This window comes from Falco cherrug, chromosome 6 (assembly GCF_023634085.1).
Source record: "Falco cherrug isolate bFalChe1 chromosome 6, bFalChe1.pri, whole genome shotgun sequence".
Lineage (NCBI taxonomy): Eukaryota > Metazoa > Chordata > Aves > Falconiformes > Falconidae > Falco > Falco cherrug.
This window is the reverse complement of record NC_073702.1, coordinates 78603351-78622038: the sequence shown is the minus strand read 5'-3', so window position 1 is coordinate 78622038 and position 18688 is coordinate 78603351. Positions and strand designations below refer to the sequence as shown.

General features: G+C 43.9%; 1 protein-coding gene across 3 annotated transcripts in view; it reads left to right on the top strand.

Annotated features, from left to right (window-relative positions):
- The window catches only part of EVA1A (eva-1 homolog A, regulator of programmed cell death), a 224321-nt gene that overhangs the window by 110210 nt on the left and 95423 nt on the right, over positions 1-18688 (top strand). For all 3 annotated transcript variants that reach the window (XM_027808696.2, XM_055714644.1, XM_055714645.1), the window contains one exon: positions 8020-8163. In XM_027808696.2, the coding sequence (XP_027664497.1) occupies positions 8020-8163 (144 nt within the window). The remainder of the gene's footprint in view (positions 1-8019; positions 8164-18688) is intronic.

Below are 18688 nucleotides of genomic sequence, written 5' to 3'. Positions count from 1 at the left end.
GTTTCCTCCTGGAGCCGTCAATTGTAAATTTTCCTCAAGGGAATATTTATCTTAGGTTGTTCCTTTCATCTGGTCCTCAAAAGATGGCAAGGAAAGCTAGGGTTCTGTTGACTTTTTTTAATTTGAGATGCAGGTCTGCTCCTGATGCCTTTTACACTGACCCAAAATGTGCCACAGAATTTGTCTCTTGATCAGGTACCACCAGTCCTGTTCCAGTTCCTAATCACTTACCTCTCATGCACTGCTGGAAATAGTATTTTAGGCAGTGATTCTCTCCCTGAAGCCTTTAATTACAGCCAGTCATTTGGCCATTTTGATACTTCCAGGTCTTATGCTTTGTTTGTTGAAAAAGTAGAATGAGCACTCCAATTCTAGTTGTTTGTTTTTTTCTAAATTCACGGACTCTGAGAATGCGTCCTCTGATGAGTGGGTGGAGTTTTCTTCTCAGGCTCTGTTGTACTTTTAAGTGCACGCATGTTGGTATGGGGGTGTGCTCTGTGCTCTGCTGCCTTTCCAGATCCACGGACAGCCTGTGGAAAACCACTACCTGGCAGCCTTACAGGATGCTAATGTATTCATGCATTCAGGTGTGCATGGTCCTGCTTGCTCTGGACAGCCTGCTGCATCTGTGCAGGAACCTGCCTTTGTAGTCTCAAGACGGATATGGCAGGTGAGTCTGATCATGAGGTTAACAGACTCATGGATGTTCTTGAGCATCTGGCATGTGTCCAACTTCGCTGTGGGATTAGTCACCCGTCTCAAAACTAGGTGTCTAAAGCTGTTTGTGGATCCATCTGTGATGACTGCTGCCTTGGAAGAAGCTCTCGTCTCCACCAGAGCATCTAAGAGTTACTGTAATGCAAAAATTCAACTGTTTGAAAACATTATTTCAAACCCACATAAGTTTTGCAATCAAAAGCAGCAACGTATGGCTTGGATTTCAGATTTGGATGTGTCACCCTTATTGGAGAAAAACAAGTAATAGTGAGTAACCAAAGTAACGGATGTGATTAATAGGCATTGGCTCTGATTTCTTTTTTTCACCAGGAAGAGGTAATAAAGAAATAGTCATGCTGGGAAGCAGCCTGAAACTGACTAAAATCCATTCATTGCGGTGAGCTTGATGATATGGACATTACATCACTCAGACTGATTCCAGTTTTAAAGCCAATGCTGCCTGCAGCTGGTAAAATCCTCCAGCGTGCTTTTGTTGCCATCTGATCTGGGTTTTTACTCTGTCAGAGGTTGGGCTGATAGACAGTAGATCAAGGAGTATTATCATACTAAGTGCGACTGGAAAGATGAGTTAACGACTGGAGGCCTAGACAAAGACCTGAGAAATGAAACTGGCCAGCAGTCAGCATCTGTGGAGTGATCCTGAAAAAGGGAATTTACCTTGTACCAGGAGCAAGGCTGGTGGGATGTGCAACTTTAGAAAGTGGGGCCAAGGAGTAAAGAGGATAAAGCGAGCTGATCCCACTCTCCCCTAAACCCAAACCTTAGCTTAAAATACCATATTGCGAAAGCACAGTTGATATCTTTAAACACTTCCACATGTGGAAGTTTCACCATAGCCAGGATTCATATTTGCTCTGCAGCAGTGTACTGAAGCAATCCAAGACTAATGAAGGCCGAGGGTGACTCTGGCTCAACCTGTGTAAGTGGGCTCTCTATCATCTATGAGGTCTTAAAGTGCTTTTTATTGCTCTGCTGTGGGATTTGAGCTTTGAGGGCTTTAAAAGGCTCTTGGCAGGGGCCTGGCTTTGCTTAGCAGTACTTACCTCGGACTTGGCGATATGGTGTTGGCATTTGCGAGTGTCCTTCCCATATCTGGCACGTGGGATCACTGGCTTTTCAGTGGTGCCAGGACAGTATTTCATATAACACCTGTAGTTTGCATTTAGCAAGCAAGCAGCAAAAGAAAGGAGGTGTCCTGAATGAGCACACCGTCTGGTGCAATAAGAGTGCCACATCTAGTCTCCCACTTCTGAAGACCTGAAAATTGTGAATTTGGCTGAAGGGGATGTTAGCCCAACTCTTTGCAACATTGTTGGGACTGGCTTCCCTGCATCTTTTTGAGAGGCTAACTGCGTGCTTTATGGATAAGAGAGACTGTTTTCTGGCCTCTCTGAGCACTGGGAATGGGCACCTGGAGGTGAAGACTTCTGATATGGAATCACCTCTTGAAGAGGTACTGGTATACTTGGAGAGCTTAGTTTAACCCAGCTCCCTAAGGACTTCTTTACATTTGGAAGTTAAATTACCTACATGGGTTTCGTAACAGCCAACAGGAGTGATGCTGAGTGTTTTTTATGCTCCTGAGACATGGGGTAAAAGAAAATACCATGTTGTCACTTCTATAGCTCTGAATGACCTGGTGGTGGCTGTGATTTATGAGGGTGCTGTAGTCTTATCTATCACTCAGCCATCTCTCAGATGTGTTATCGATATCTTCAGTGCTAGTTAGCTAAGGAATAAGGATGCATGAATATGACATTTTGGCATCCAGCTAAATGACCTCCTTATCACAAATCCTTTGAACGGTATAAGGGAGATGGTCCCGTTTGGAGGTTTTGATTGCTGCTCTTACATATTTCAGTACAATGTGTTATGTGAAGGATGAACATGGCGACAGATCAGAAAACCAAGAGAGGAGACCAAGCTAATTTCAGTATTGGTGTAGTCCTCCCCCACGGTACTGCTGGCTGCTTGCTCTTGCATTTATGGGAATGCACAAGGCATTTGTGCTTAGAAATTGTGTGGAGGAAAACCCAGGGAAAATTCCCTGTAGTGACCAAAGGGATGCCTTTGAAGTGAATATTTTGTCCACAGAGTCCATGTTTTTTGTTCAGGGCTGGAAGACTATGACTGATTCCAAGAGAATGGCTCAGGCCTTACCATGGGGAAAATGAGAAGAGTATTTGGATTTACCATGTGGGAGCCTGGTGCCATCAGTAGAGTTTAGCTGGACCTTGTAATGTAGGTGCCTCAGATGACTTTCTGCCACTTCTGCATTCACCAGCTTTTGGTGCTCACTAGGAGTTGGAGGTCAGTGGCAATAGTAAAGACTTGCCTAAATTGTGGCTGTTTGCCACAAAAGCCAAGGACATGGAGGGCTACAAGAAACCTCCACAAAGCATTGTTGAAGTCAGACTGGCAGCCACTTAAAAGCAGTCAGACGTCAGTATTGCTTAACGTCTTCAGTAATGACCTGGATAATAGGTCAGAGTTTGTAGGTGGTACCAAATTCAACGGTTGTTACAGCAAGGGGTAGGGACCTTGAAGAACCACAGTGAGCTGGAGAAACCTTATGAAACCTTGTGAAGTTCAACAAAGGCAAGTGCAAAGGTCTGCACCTGAATAACATCTCCAACAGCATAGGCGAGGGACCAGCTGGCTAGAAAGCAACTCTGCAGAAAAAGGATCGATGTGTCTTGAGGGACAAGAAGCTGAACTTCAGTCAGTGATGTGGCCTTGTGGCAATGGTGACTAAGTAGTTACAGGACTTCTTTAGCAAGAATATTGTAAGCACATCAAGGAGAGGGTTTATTCACTCCATTTGGCATTTCAGTACTCAGCTGGAGTACTGAGGTATCCAGTTCAGGGCTCCCTAGACAAAGAGAAATGTTGAAGACCTGGAACAAGTCCAGCAAAGGGCCACCAAGCTGGTCAGGAGGCTGGAGCACACAGCATGTGGGGAAATGCTGAGGGACCTGGTTTTGTTCAGATGCAAGATGAGAAGGCTCAGGGCTGGAAAAGAGGCTCAAGAAGAGAGGCTCAGGGTGGGATCTTATTGCTGTTTTCTGCTATCTAATATTTAGCTCTACAAGAGACTGTTCTTGGAAACGCACAGAAAAACCAAACACCAAAAGCAATGAATACAAGTTGCAGCAATGGAAATCTGATTTGGTACAAGGAAAAAAATTCTTCACCTGGAGAGTGGTTTAGCTCTGGAACAGGTGCCCAAGGAGTTTGGGGAATATTTATCTGCAGAGATTTTCACAACTTGCCTGGGCAAATTCCTGAGCAACCTGATGTAACATCAAAGCTGGCTGTGCTTTAAGCAGGAGGTTGGACTGGATCTGCTCCAGGGGTATTCCTTCCAACTAAATTATTGTATGGTTTATGTGCTGCAGTCCCAACAGGTGACTTTTTTTCCTGGATATATTTTCAATATTAAGGTTTGCAAAAAATCCACGTAAAATAAGCTTTTAAAATCTCAGTGCCTTACTTTCTGTGCTAGGGGATTTCATCCCCATCTGTAATTGAAAAAATTGAAAAAAAAATCTGCTTTTCTGCTCATTTTGGCTAGCGCAGGTTGAGCTGGAGCAGCCTGGCAACTGGTGAGTTGAGGATTTCACTGCTGATATTTGTGAATATGGAGGCCTGGTCTGTGCCTGAAGACGCTGGATATCTAGGGCTATATGTATGCTAGTGGACTAACAGTACCAGGGTCTGGGCACAGATCCTGGAAATAGATCTGTACTGTCAAAATGTAGCGTGGTCCATGGCATGGTTCATTGCCTTGGCCAGCTAACGCTCTCCTAGGCAGTCCAGGAGATGGTTTGAGGTTGGTTATAGGATAGGGACTGGGTATCACCACTCTGTTTTGGAGGGTAAGAGTGATGAATAGTGTGGTTGTGGGGTTTTCCACCACAGTTGGCCTCAGGGCCAGGGAATGGACCAGGATAACTTTTCATTCTCCACGTAGCTAAACAGCACAGGTTGGACCTGGGCACTTCTGAAATACAAGTAGGGGCTGCAGTTTAGGACCTGTTCTGGCAGATGGAGCTGCATGGAAGAGGCTGGGTATCTAGGGATATGCAGGAGAGGCTCTTATAACTCAAACTACATCTGCATTGGTATTGGGGCTGGTGAAGGGGCTAGAGGAGGGTCCCACCGCTGCCTGCAAGCAGTGTGGCATGTTGTTTTCAGTGGGTATCATGGTCAAGGCTGTCTTCTCCTGGGGAAAAAAAAAGTGCAGCTAGTACCTGGTAAAGGTAGCATCAGGATTGTGCTCACCTACCGTGTACACCCCAGCTACTCTGTATTGAATACGATGAGGAAGAGCCTGCTGCTTGGCCCTGTGGCTGGCTGACCTCACGTCCCTTACAGCTAAACCCCCCGCCATGTACTCTGCTCCTCTGCTTTCCATCCAGAATATCTGGGGGGGCCTTCTGCAAATTGATGGTTGGGACTAGCCTTGTTATATCTCATACTGTATTACCTGTCCGGGGTAATGCTGGTTCGCAAAATCATTCTAAGGAACAGGGTAGCACTTAAACAAGGGGGATAATGGTAGGTCTGGATTTGAGCCCCGTTTGGTTTCCTAGTGCAGATGCTGCTGCTAAAGTCAATACAGGTGGAGACTATAGCCTCCTCAGAAATGCGTAGGAGGAAGGAGGTCATCAATACCAAGACATGACTTGCGATTGCTGGAACAGCTGATGATGTTAGTGTGAGTGCATACGACAGATAACTAACTCCTAGAAGCATTTTCAGTTTGCGGAACCTACAGTTCAAGCACCTGAAGAGTCAATCCAGTTTGTTAAGAGGGAGGTCGGGGTCTATGGTTTGTTACGTCTCATTCCTACATGAGAAGTGTCCCAAAGGCTGACCATCTCTGGTGACAATGACGAATGCAAAAGACTTGTGCCCCTCATAGCACCAGTGATGGGTTATTCCCCACCCTCCCACCCAGGCACTGTGCTCCTGTGGGCCCTGTGCAGACAGCCATGGGATGCTGTCTGTTTTTCGTGAGAACAATAACAAACAAAAAGAATAGGCACTCTCCATGAAATCCTGTGTAGTGCTTAGATTTGATGAGTTTCTCTAACTGGACATTTGACAAATATAAATATAAAGCAGGACTGCTGCATGCCAGATGTTTCCACTGGAACCTCTGACACTCATCGGATCAAAAATCTCCTAAGTTTGGGTGGTTTAGTATGAAAATGCTCACATGGGGCCCTGTTCTTTTGTCATTTGCAGCATGTGAAATAAAATGCTGCCTTTGATTTGAGGAAAAAAAGACATGTTGCCCTCTAGGCTTAGTTTTCTGTGGCTTTCCCTTGCCTCTCATGACTTTGGTTATTGTGCTGGTTCTAGCATTCGATACCTTTTGAGGTTCATTTTCCCTTTCCCTGCCTCCTGATGAGTAACCAAAAGGGGTTTGTATTTCTTTCTCTGTAGCTTTCCTGTGGCTTTTAGCAACAGCTTGATATTGAAGAAATGTCTTGTCAGCTTCCCCTTGTGCTTGGCCCTGGCTGGACACTGAAAGGAAACTGGCAGTCTAGCACCTAAAAGCTTGGGAGCTTGTCTGTACAGATCATTTCACCTTAGCTGAGAAAACAGGCGCAAACTGTCAGATAAAAAATAATACTTGGGAAAATATTTCGTTTTGGAGCTTTCCGTAGTCTAAATTTTTAGTCTAAGAAACATTTCTGTTTCCATGGAATAAACATGCTTAACAGAATATTTCTGCTGAGATGCTAGATGGTAAAGTGACAATTACTCGATCAGATGGTAACCCTCATTAGACGACTTAGAAACACAACAGCTTCTAAGAGCAGACAGGGACACTGATGACCTCTGTCTGCAGAAGGGGGCCAGGGACGGTGACTGGAGACAACCCTTATGGACATAACAAAGCCTAAAAAAGCCTCCTCAAACTCTCTCTTTCCCTCAAAATGAAATAAGATGTATTGGGTTTGCATGGCAAGGTTTTGGTAGCAGGGTGGCTACAGGGGTGGCTTCTGTGAGAAGCTGCTAGAAGCTTCCACCATGTCCCATAGAGCCAACGCCAGCCAGCTACAAGACAGACCCACCACTGGCCAAGGCCCAGCCCAGCAGTGCTGTTGGCTGCGCCTCTGGGGTAAGGTATTTAACGAGGGGGGGAAAAAGTGTGTGAAAACAGCAGCCCGGCAGGGCCCCGGGGCAGGGCAGGGTGTGAGGAGCCGCCCCCGGAGGGGCAGGAGCGGCGGGGACCGTGTGAGGGACTGACCCCGCCCCGGGCCCGCCCTGCGCCGCGGCCGGGGAGCGGGGAGGGGCCGCGGGGGGAGGGCCCGGGACGGTGCCTTGAGCTTCCGTTTTATTTCTCGCTGCCCTGCTCTGCTCTGACCGGCAATCAATTAAACTGATTCCCCCCGGCGGAGCCTGTTTTGCCCGTGACAGCAGCTGCGGAGCGATCGCCCCCTGCCCCGCTCCCGCCCCACCGGCCCGTCGCTGTTTCTGCCCCGGCCCGGCTGAGGCGGCAGCCGGCTGGGCCCAGCCCGCCACACAAGCAAAACCTGGAAAAATCAACACACCCAAATCAAACCAGGGTTTTACCCTTCCCTGAACAAGACCATAATGTCAGTCTCCCTCACACCTGCGAGATGGGAATTTACTAATTACTTTGCATGTTATTGTGATCAGTTGCATTATCAGGCAGCTAAATAAATCTACATTAATTCCATATTAATATTATAATTGTAGTATTAATGTATTTTCTGTTCCTATGACAGTCTCTTAGTTCATGGGGAAGCTTGTAGTAGTTCTGGACAAATACATTGGAGTGAGACTGAGCCTTTTTCTATGCTCTGCAATGATTTACTGTTGTTATTTTTACTTTTCTACAACTCCACTTCTGCATCTGTTAAAATGAAGATACTGATACCTGTCAGTGTCCTTTCAGACCTTTACAGAATAAATGCCAGTTGAGAAGGAATTATTTTTATTATGGATAGCCTTTTCCCTTTGAAAACAAGCCATATTTTATTTGCAGCCTTCTTTCTATGGTTGTAATGGGGTTTCTGATTCTTCACTGTTCTTTTTGCTAATTTCCTTTCATCAATTTACAGTTTATTAGAGGTGTTTGAGAGTCAGCTACACCTTCCCAAGTAAACACAAAGATTTTTAAACACTCATGGAAAGCTCATATGTATGTGTTCTCACAGTCTGCATTAGGTAATTTTTTTTAGGCGTTTCCTGATGCGTATGCACAAATATTCACAAATAGGTGTCTTTTTTCCCTTTTAGAGTGTCAGTCGGCTACTGCTCTCCAACTCATGATCAAGCGCTGTCATGGGAAAAGAAGTTGCAGCATATATGCCAGCACCTATGAATTTGGAGACCCTTGTTATCCAGGCATCCAAAAGCATCTTAATGTCATCTATACCTGTGGTGAGCCACAAAGTTCTCTTTAACTCTCATTGGGGTATGTGTTTGATTAACAGTGGTGTGTGAAGAATGACAAGACTTGTAATCACATATAAAAAGTTGTTGAACTTCCAGTTGGCTCATAGGGATTCTTATAGGGTCAACGAGGGAAAGCTCTGTGGATCACCTGAGTGGTTTAATTCTGTCTCTTTTTCTACTCATTGGCTTGGTAGAAAAAGCAGAAAACATGGAAAAGATATTTTGTTAACCCATTCAACACTGCCTCTGAAAGGCAGGAAAATCTGGTGGTGAAATCAATCTGCTTAGTGGGGTGCTTCCATCCTGAGTGTTAGCACCCTGCTGTTTCATTTGACTGAAACAAAGCTGTGGTTATCAGTAGGATCCTTATCACTTTGTTCTGTATTTCATTTTGAGCAGTAGAATAAGACAATCACCAATCTATACTAATCCATGGGGTTAGTAGAAAATCACTCCTAAAATCTTCAGGTGAACATTGCAACATTTTCCTAACAAACAGTGGGAGCTCTCAGCTGGGTCTTAAGTCAGTGTTGAGCACACACTGTGTTCCTACCTGACTGATCATCTTATTTTGCAACAGAGAAAAAAATTGTTCCTTTGAACTCTGTGGTGTGAAAGCAGCATCAGGTCTGTCTTCTCCTTGTGATGACAATTTTGGTCATTTGTAGCTGATATATTTGAAAATATTTGCTTCAGGGTTTTGCTTATATAGTTATTGGTAGGATCAGCTTAGTCTATCTCTCTTTTCCTTTCCACATCCACCTGGAAGAGGAAATTCTGGTGTGATTTTGAATCTGCTGAGCTGATGGTGGAGCCTGTAGTAGAGGAGGTGCTGGCTGTGTCCTCAGACAAGAACAGGTCTGTGGGTCAATCTCTGTGTGTAACTGCAGCACACTGAGTCTGAGAGATAGTGTCTGAGATGGAGTCACTACAGCATTTTGTATAGCTGCTATAGCATGTGGATGTACAGCACCTTGAAGAGCAGAGAGATTGATGCAGGAGCATCAGGCTATGAGCTCCTGTGTGGCTGTTGTTTTGTTTGGCAGGAATGGCAGGAAGGTTGACTTTTTTTTCCTCTTGGCTTCTTGTTTTTTGTTTGAAATGATGTAGCAAGAAGTAGCAAGGCTATCCATGGAGGCCCAGTGTATTTTCTGGCCAGGAAGACGGTGGGTTTTTATCTCTTTTCTCGTAAAGAGACTGGAGAGAAATTTATCCTCATGGGGATTCGACAGAAATGAAGGCAACGCAGCAAAACAGGAGGTCAAAAATCCAGAGGATATCTCCTTCAAAGACCTCTGCAGCCTTATTCTGGTCCTGGTCTCAAAGTCCACTACAAAAGGCATTAATGATCTCTTAATCTGAGTTTAATTTTCCTAGTCACAGCCTAACTGCATCAGGAAATGAGTCACACTTGAGAGCACAATATGACATGTTTTGCTTTTTAGTGGGTGAAATCTGCCTCAGCCTTTGAAGGTGGCCATGGCTCCTTTTCAAACTGTGTTTCAGATGTGTCTCTGAGCTGGATTTTGTGATCATCAGACATGCATTTCTCCCTTCAAATGGCAAATATCTTCAAAATGTGAAAACCAAATGAACAAGAAATCAAATTCCAGTCCCATGTACTTGTGCCAGACAGAAGTAAATCCTGTCATTCTTTTATAAGGAATGGTACAATCAAGCAATTTTATATTCTTATGGTTTAGAGAACAATTGCAGTGTAGAAAGCCTCCTGTTGGATATCTCTTTGTTTCAGGTTTCCATAAAGCTGCATGCATTATTGCTCCTGGTGTGGTGTTCTCCTACTTTCACAAAACCTGTGGGAGTGAAAGGGGACAGGCTTTGACTGACAAACATGACTGCACTTTCCTGTGACCTGTATCTAGATACATGCCCCTGTTCCCCACCTCTTGCAGTTGGAAACGCTTGATCCCTGGAGTGCAGGATGCAGCTTCGCTGCTGTTCGCTGGCGAGCAGTGAAAGACGCAGGGTGACCCTGGCATAGCTTAGGAAACACAATGGGTGTACAAAATGGGTTTCTCTGAGCATCACCTCAGCCTTTCTTGTTGCTGCTTCAAACAGGTGACGACTTCACTCGCTGAGATCAAGCAGTACAGTTTGTCACTCCCCAGCTGCCAAGCTGTGGCAGAAATGTCCTGCCATGGTTTGGCAGTTTGAACCATGTCACCAATCTTACCTGTGTAAAAAAACTGTGATGTGTCCTTGGCCAGTGTTACCCACCTGCTGTGCTGTTTCAGAAGAGGTGGTGAGAGCAAGCATACTGATGGACATGGCAGCATGGGTAGGAGGGCCTTCATGCAGACATTTCCCATGTGAGAAACTTCAGTAATTATGGGGACAGGGCAGCTGAACCCTGCTTTTGGTGCTAAAGCATGAGAAGAGCTGGAAAGAGAAAAATATGTCTTCTTCTGATAGCTATTAATGAAAAAAAAAATCTGTTGAAAGAGTAATTTATGAGCTGACAGAAGGTATTATTAATTGAAAACTCGTGTTGTTAGCAGAAATCACTGCCCTTTTGCTGAGATGGACTTTGTGACAGGCATTGATGCTGGTGTTGGCTAGTGACCAATGACCAGCGAAGAGCTAGTGAGGTGGCTTATCTCCCGGCCCTGGCAGGAGAACATCTGCAAGTGTCTCTCAGGTTGGCACACACAGGCTGTTCTTTTCTGGCTTGACAGCAGGAGCTGAGCCCTATGCCAGGTCTCCAAGAGGTAAATGTGTAGAGGTAACATCTTTGCTTTCTTTAAGTCATGTCCAAATTTCTTGGAGGTTCATTCCTTCAGCCTCCATTTTATATTGACCATGAGAATTCCTGCCAGACATACACAATTTTGTTGAGGAATCTGGTTGTGAGTAAAGGTATCACCGAACTTTTTGCCAGCTATATTTTTTTTGAATAATTTGTTGTTATTACTCTAGCCAGTAAGAGTATCTCACGTCAGTGGTTCTCCATATTGTATCATACCCTTGTGTTAACACCTCTTGGCATCACTGAGCTGAGAGGGAAATGCTACAAGTTTGCATGTATGTACAAGATGATTGAAACAAGCAAGTGACTGGCTGCCCGATGCGATAATGATCTCTCGTGTGCGTTAGGGTCCTGTTATCCCAGCCAAGGAAACAGATGAAAAATCCTGAAATGTAAAAACACTCCATACCTGAACCTTGGCAGGAGCTGAAATACTGAATTTTGGCCCAAAGCCAGATTTGTCTAATAGGATGGTGTGGAAGGTGGGATTTTCCAGTATGTGGGTCCCATTACCGCAGTAATTATTTTTTCAAAAGCAAAAGGCAGGTTAATTCTGGGAAAGCACATAATGCCTGGTGAGGTTGCTTTCTGAATGTGGCAGTTTTTACTAGAGTGAGATTTAAAAGTTTTAGCTCTGCTTTTTCTTCAAAATGCCCTGAAACTCTTAGAGGGTAACAACAAATAAGAGTATTAATGCAACTGAGAAGAATAGTGCGGTACAGACTGAATAAAAGTCTGTCTTTCTTTCTCTTCCACTGCCCCCCTCCCGCATCTCCCTGTGTCTCTGTCTTTCTTTGTTATAAAACATTGTATTTATAATATCTGTGGGTAGCTTGCTAGTGGTTTTGTACTTACTGATAAAAGTTACTGTGCTCCTGACCTTTTCCTTTTCCTTAATTGTCCACTTATTACCTTCGAAGACTCCTTTTAATTCTCTAGATTTCTTGCCTCTCTAGTATGCTAGAATTTTTTTTTTTTTTCCGGCCGCTGCTGAAATCCTAACTCAACGATATATTAAAACCTGTTGAATTTTTTCACATGCATGATGCCACTTGGGTTGAAGGAAGTATTTAAATATGTACTTTATTTTAAGACCCATGCATAAATACCATGAAAGTTAAATATTTTCTTAAATGCTTCCTTGAGTGGGGATGAGGGGCTTGTCTGTGTTTAAAGAGAAACCTTATTCTTAGCACTGAAAGCCAAGGGAGCAATCCAGAGTGCCTGCTGTCCCATCTGCCAGGCCTGCCTCCCTGTCCAGTCAATGGGAGCTGTAATGCTAAACCCTTTGCTAAGTACCTGCTATTCTTTAAATACAGGCATCAATAAGAAATGGCCTGATGAGAAAAAAAAATAAAAAAGAAAAGAAAAAAGATGGGAGTTGTGTATTTCTTTGTTTCTAGGCATGTTTCAGTGGGTTGGCTATTGATCCTGATAACTGCTGATAACTGGTAGGGGTTTGGTGCCTTTGTTAGAGATATGTTGGACAACATGGAGGAAATGTGGCCTTGGATGTATTTTTGATGTGAATATCCATCGTGCGTTTAGATGTGTGTGTGTGTCCTGCTTGATTCATGCTTGATAGAAAGGGGTCATTGGGCTGGAAGCTAATGAACTACCATGGTAACTCATAAATTGTTTGGAAAATCCTGCAGTTCTGCCACATTAATAATCCTGCCATGCTGCTTTATGAGGCAATAAGCCAAGTCCCAGAGGCCAAGTGCTTCACATCCCAATGAGAGAACTGGGCAGGTAAAGGACAAAGCATGAGTGCAGGGACAGCAGCTACTGTTGTTTTGCGGTGTCTGGTGCTGCTGGGAGACCAAGAGGGATCAGTGAGAGGTGATGGAGGTGCTCTGGGGTGATGGAGGTGTGCTGACCTTCGCTTTCTCTGAGTACTTGGGAAAGCAGTTTGGATTTGCCAAAATGTTGTGTTTCAATGAATATTCTTTCGAGCTCGACTAGGGGCGTGGTCTGTGTTAGATAAGAGAGTTCTGAGGTAGTTGCCCTCATCGTGGTAATGAGAAGGGAGGATAAAGAACTGCACAAATTCTCTCCTGTCCTCTCAAAGGGACTGTGCTGTAGTCCATTAGCTCCTGTGCAGTAAATCTGTCAATGCCTCAGGCTGGGTGAATGTAATGGTCCCTTTTGCTCTTAAAATTTATGAATTCATCAATGTAGAAAATGTATTTTTATCACTGAAAAACTGCTTTATTTTGCTATAAAAAGCAATGTTCAAGATCCGCAAAAAATAGAAAACTAGTAATTCCAGACGTCCAAGAAAAAACAAATGTCTTTTACACTCTTTTGAATCAGGGCAATGCAGACAGGGTCTTGCTAGAGTAAGATAGACACAATATATAACGCAGACTTCCTTTCTTCAGAAGTTGAAATAAAATTGATGCTTACAAACAAGTAAACATTTTAGGCAACCTAGCTCTAGAGAGGTTACACTGGCAGTATAATGTTTAATGATGTCTGTTTAACCAGGTTTCTTGTGTCATACTGTAAAGCAGAACTCACAGACATAGATTTTAAATTCATGACCACATAGTTTGACCTACCAAATAAATAAAGAACGTAATAATAATGTAATATAATCCCATTATGTGACTGCTTTCAATGTCAAGACAGTGGGTTCAGAGATGGTTTGGGACATCTGTTCAAATCCTCTGTCTTGTTTTCCTAAGATAATACAAGTTTGTCTGGTAATTTTTGTATCAAGCCTATGCTTCTTTTCAAGCTATAGTGTATTTTTTAAAAGCTATCCAGTCCTCGGGTAATGACTACAAATAATGAAAAATTCATGAAGTGGGATTCATCTGACCAAGTGTAGACACATAAGCCATAGAAATTTATAGTGTAGACATTCCCATCTGAGAAGAATTCCTTTTACAGGTAATGGAGAGAAACAGCTGCTTTTGAGGCACAAATCATTGCATCTAAACTAGGTGCCTGCGAGAGATGAATTGTATATTTGGAGTGACAGTTCTCCTGTACTGACTATAAAAAGAGTGTCTGGTGCTTTGATGTCATTGTTATCTACATGTAGAACCTCTACAACGTAGATGTATACATCTGGTTAGATGGCTTTCAACCACTGTGTTCTTATGCAAATGCTCCTTTTTGGTCATAATTATCACTGCCACATAATGATAATGGTAATACCAGTGTTTTCTCCTTACATTTATTGGTTTCCACTCTCACTGTTTGGATCTCCAATTATCATAGATTTATCTAGGTAAGAGATGAATGTGGTGGTACTTAAAGTTCTCAAGGGGGATTTCTTTTTCTGAACCTTGAGAAACTACCTGTAGCCAGACAGGAGTGTTAGTGCTGAAAAAGTTCTCAAATAGCAGCTTGGTGTCTTGTACCTCAGCTCAAGGTTGTATCGGTCTCCAGACTTGGGTTTGGAGAAGGATTTTCTTGTTAATTGGATTTGCATGGGATTGAGATCTACTTTCTGCATTTCACCTTTATGAATTCCCTTGGTGTTTCTAGATGTTAGGATGCGGTTGATAGCTTTGCTATCTTCTTTGGCTTTCGGGGTTTTCTTCTTTTGGTCTTTTGTTCTCAAGGTCAGATTTGTTGTAGACTGTCAGGAACAGTGGCTGATGGTATGGGAGAGTGGGCAGAGTAGATTTTCGTTGGTGATGTAACATCTGTTGCCAGTTCCTGCAAATGAATGGACTTGTTGGACCTCTGTGCAGCCTTTTATACATTTCCATTCAGGGGAAGGAAAAGCAAGGAGCTTGTTTCTCCTTTCAGAAACTTAGACCTCACTTTCAGAAATGTTCATACTTCACAGAGCCTGTCAAAAAAGCATGTGGCAGGATAACTGAAGACTGCACCATGATGGGTGAGCACAAAGCTCAAGGCTGACATTTTCCAGCTTCTGAGGCTGGCACTTTGTCATCTTTGTTGTTGACATTGTCTTAACCATTTTTGTGGATAACAGTTTCCCAGCTCTTAGAAGCAAAGAAGGAATCCCCTCAGTCAGCAAGGCTCATATAATTTGCATTCATGCTGGAGGGTCTGTTGGAGATGGTGGATTACCTGAGGGCAAATGCAAGATGCCATCTCTTTTGCTGACCAGTGCTAAAGTGAGTGGGGCACACATTTTACTAATGGTCGTGGAGGTACCTGCTAATAACAGAGACTGTAGTAGTTCTGCCATCCTCCATCAAGGAGGAATATGCTATAAAGCAAAGAACTGTTTAGGTTTAATGTTACTGATTGCACAAGAATGTGAAATATGAGTGACATGGCACAAACAGCCTGATTAGTTTTAAGGTGAAGCTTGGTAAATTAGGTAATTGGAACCTGTCATTGTGCTGCTCCTGTTTGTCTTTGCTTACTGTAAAACTGGCTGCAGCTTGATCTGAACCACATGTCCAGAAGAGTCCGAACACGTCCGGTCTGGCTGGTCCAGACACAGCAGCTCTTCATTACCAGGGCAGAATAAGCCTGTGTCTGACATAGATTGGGGTAAATAAATATTCTGAGGAAGCAGAGCTCTGCATCTCAGGTGGAGGAGGAGCAGGTAATGCTGTTACCTCAAGGGAAGGGCTTGAAAGCTCTTTGATTCTTGCAGAGAAGAAATGGAGACCTGGAGATAAAAATCATTGCCTTGGGGATGGGGAGGAGGGAAGATGGGGCTGGAGGAAGCAGAGAGGGAGTTCAAAGGACAGCTTTACGATGACCCTAAGCAGAATGAGCTGTAAGACAAGTGCCACCTTACAATTAGGCAAGCTTTGCAAGCCTGCGGCCGTGGTCCTCCATCTCTGCCGTTACTGGGAAACATACAGAGCTTCTACTATGGAAAAAAAGAGAGTCCCATGAAGAGTTAACTAAAGTACTCTGCAACCCCAGAGTCCTGCTGTTCACAAGGTGTGTGCACCTGAGGCCTTTGTTTATCTCTATTTTTGGGGGGTTTGTTTTAGTTGATAAGGATCATGACCTAGAAGTCACAGGGGAGAGCATCAGGGGCTGCTGTGAGACTAGGAGTGTAAGGGGCTGCTGCAGGTCATTTTGCCTGGGGTCGGTGTGCTTCTGGCTGGGGATGCTGGAGTTACAGCCATGTCTTGCTGCAGGGAAGGGTGGTCTGACTGTCCTGGTGGAGTGGGTGACGGCAAGGGTGCGAAGGAGACAGGTGGGACTTTTTCATTCTGCTATTATCCATATATTCTAGAAATTTATAAATTTAAGAAATGTTTTAGAATGGACCCAGAGTTTCTATTCTAATAACTGTAATGCTAAACTGTAATGTAACCCAGATTTCATGGTGGCTGACAAACCTTTGAGGTTTCTAAACAGATTGGTTATTGAATTATTTCCTCTGGCATAAATATGCACATGTCCTTGGGGCTGAACAGCAATCTGCCATCTAAAGAACTGATTTCAGGCCAGGGGGTCTGCCTGGCTGTCCTGAGAGGTCCGTGCTTGAATAGGGTGGGTATGTCCTTGAAAGCAATTGTGATCCATCCATGATTTCACCCCAGAAAAGCAGATCTACCTGAGAATGATTGTGCAAGATGACATCTGAATGTAATATAGCTAAAGGAAATCTTTAAGGAAGTCTGGAGAGAGATAAGTTGAGCATAATTAAAGTTAGGTGGATTATTTACGTGGTGATTTTTTCCTGTAAGCATAACCCTGCTGTACAGGCTTTCTGTTCTTTGACATACTGACTCCCTTAATGGTGTTCTTTCAAAAATTCTGACCATGAATAAGTGGTAGATATTTACCATTTTGTTGTCACAGGCTGCTTTTTTTACCAGGGAACCTCATTGAATAACCTCATTAAATAGGGTTACTTTTGATTCTCCATGCCTGTCAAGACCTGCAGAGGTTTCAAGTGTAGTAATTAACAGTAATGTTGCCATGTATGAGTCTTCTTTACTGAGAAGGCAGTAGGCAGCCAGTCTGCCAGCCCCTTTCATGCAGGAGACTGCAGGCTATAGCCAGAGGAATGTCTCAGCGATGAATGGCTGACCCTTCATTCAGTGATCACCCTAACTCCTCCTAATTGAGGTTAATGCCAAAAGCATTGACACCTTGATGCTAACTCATTAGTGCCTGGAGGCTACTGGAGATTGCTGACAGCTCAGTGAAACACTCATTAGATTAAATTTAAAGGGAGTGTTTGACACCATGACCAATTAAGATATATTCGCATGGATCAAATATATGTTTGCCTTCCCTTTTTGAAATGTTTCAAGACAATGCCATTTCCTTGCACCGTTTATAGAAGGATTCACAGCTGGTGTCTTTCTGCCAGCACGTGCACATTTCTCTGCTGTGCACGTACCACTGCCCCGCTGTTTTCTAGCTGCCCTCACTTCTCTTTCTCCACTTTAATGTGAAACAAACAGGAAATTCTCTGGGATTTGGAAAATCCTCGTTCCTGGCCATGAAAAATGAACTGGAAGGGCAGGGTGGGGAGTGGAAATAAATAGCCATTTTGTGAAAACCACCAAAGATGCAAATATATGCGACCTCCTTGGTGGGGTCCTTTGGTACAATTGGAGTTTGTGAGCTGCTGCTGAAATAGAGTAACAGGACCAGCAGCTCGGGGGTTTCTATAGACCATTGATGAAAGGTACATGGGCATCAAATGTATGTTTAGTTGCTGGGAAGTGCACTTATGACTACACAATATTGCCATTCCTACAGGCCCCAGCAAAGACTGTCCTGTTGTGTAATGCGCTGTCTTGTTAAGAAGCAGTCCCTGCTATAACAAATTTAGTGGTTACACAGGCAGGGCCAGGCAGACTTTGGGAGAAAGTGTTAGTCTCATTTCATGTGCGGAGACAGCATTTATACAAGGGTTTGCATCATAGGAGCTGAACCTAAGATCTATCAACATAATGCCTTACCTGTGCAGGCCTCCTCCCTACCTAGTAGCTTATTGATGTATATTCTGCAGTGACTTTGTTTATTAGATGGCTAGATCCATGCTTTTTTCTCCAGGTGGACTTTTTACCATGCAGTATTTCCTGCCTAAGCCTTTCTTACATGAGATGAAAAGAAAGCAGCAGGATGTGGCAAGATAATTTATATTTTATTCCTGTTTTGGACCTGAGCTGTGGCTCTCCATGGCCAAACCAAGTAGGGAGGGAGCTCCTCAGCAGACAGCTGTAACACCCCCTGCCCTGCATGGACTAGGCAGGAGGGAGGATGCTGTGCCTTATATGACTTTATGTGATTTATAATGGCTGGATGATAGTCAACCTGAGTCTCTTTAGCCATGTGTCACTAATGAATGTTTCTCTTGTTCCAGTTTCAGTTCCTGGCTGGGAGAGGCAAAGTGATGGTAGGGCACAGAGGCTGACATTTCTGTGTCTTTCCACTACCCGGGAAGATGCCCAGCCTCATGTCATCCTTCAGTGGTATAAGAGAATTCCAGAGAATGGCTCTTTTCCTGCACTTTGGACATTTTTTTGCATTCCTGTTTGACCTCTGAGGTCCTGGATATTTTATCTTCTGGTTGTATGGAGGTCTTAGAATGGGCTTTTACAGCCTTGGTGTGTGGTCATCCCTGCACACTGGTGCTTAGACATGGGGATGCCAGTGAGACATTTAAGAGTGGAGACCTCCTAAAAGTTCCTTAGGTAATACCTGCTCAGTGTGGATGACCTTTTGTGGGGCACCCCACCTTACAGTGGGGAGGAGATTGCCATGGAATTACATGCCAGGAGTCTTGTTCTTCAGGAAGCTTTCTTACACATTGATCTGGCATCT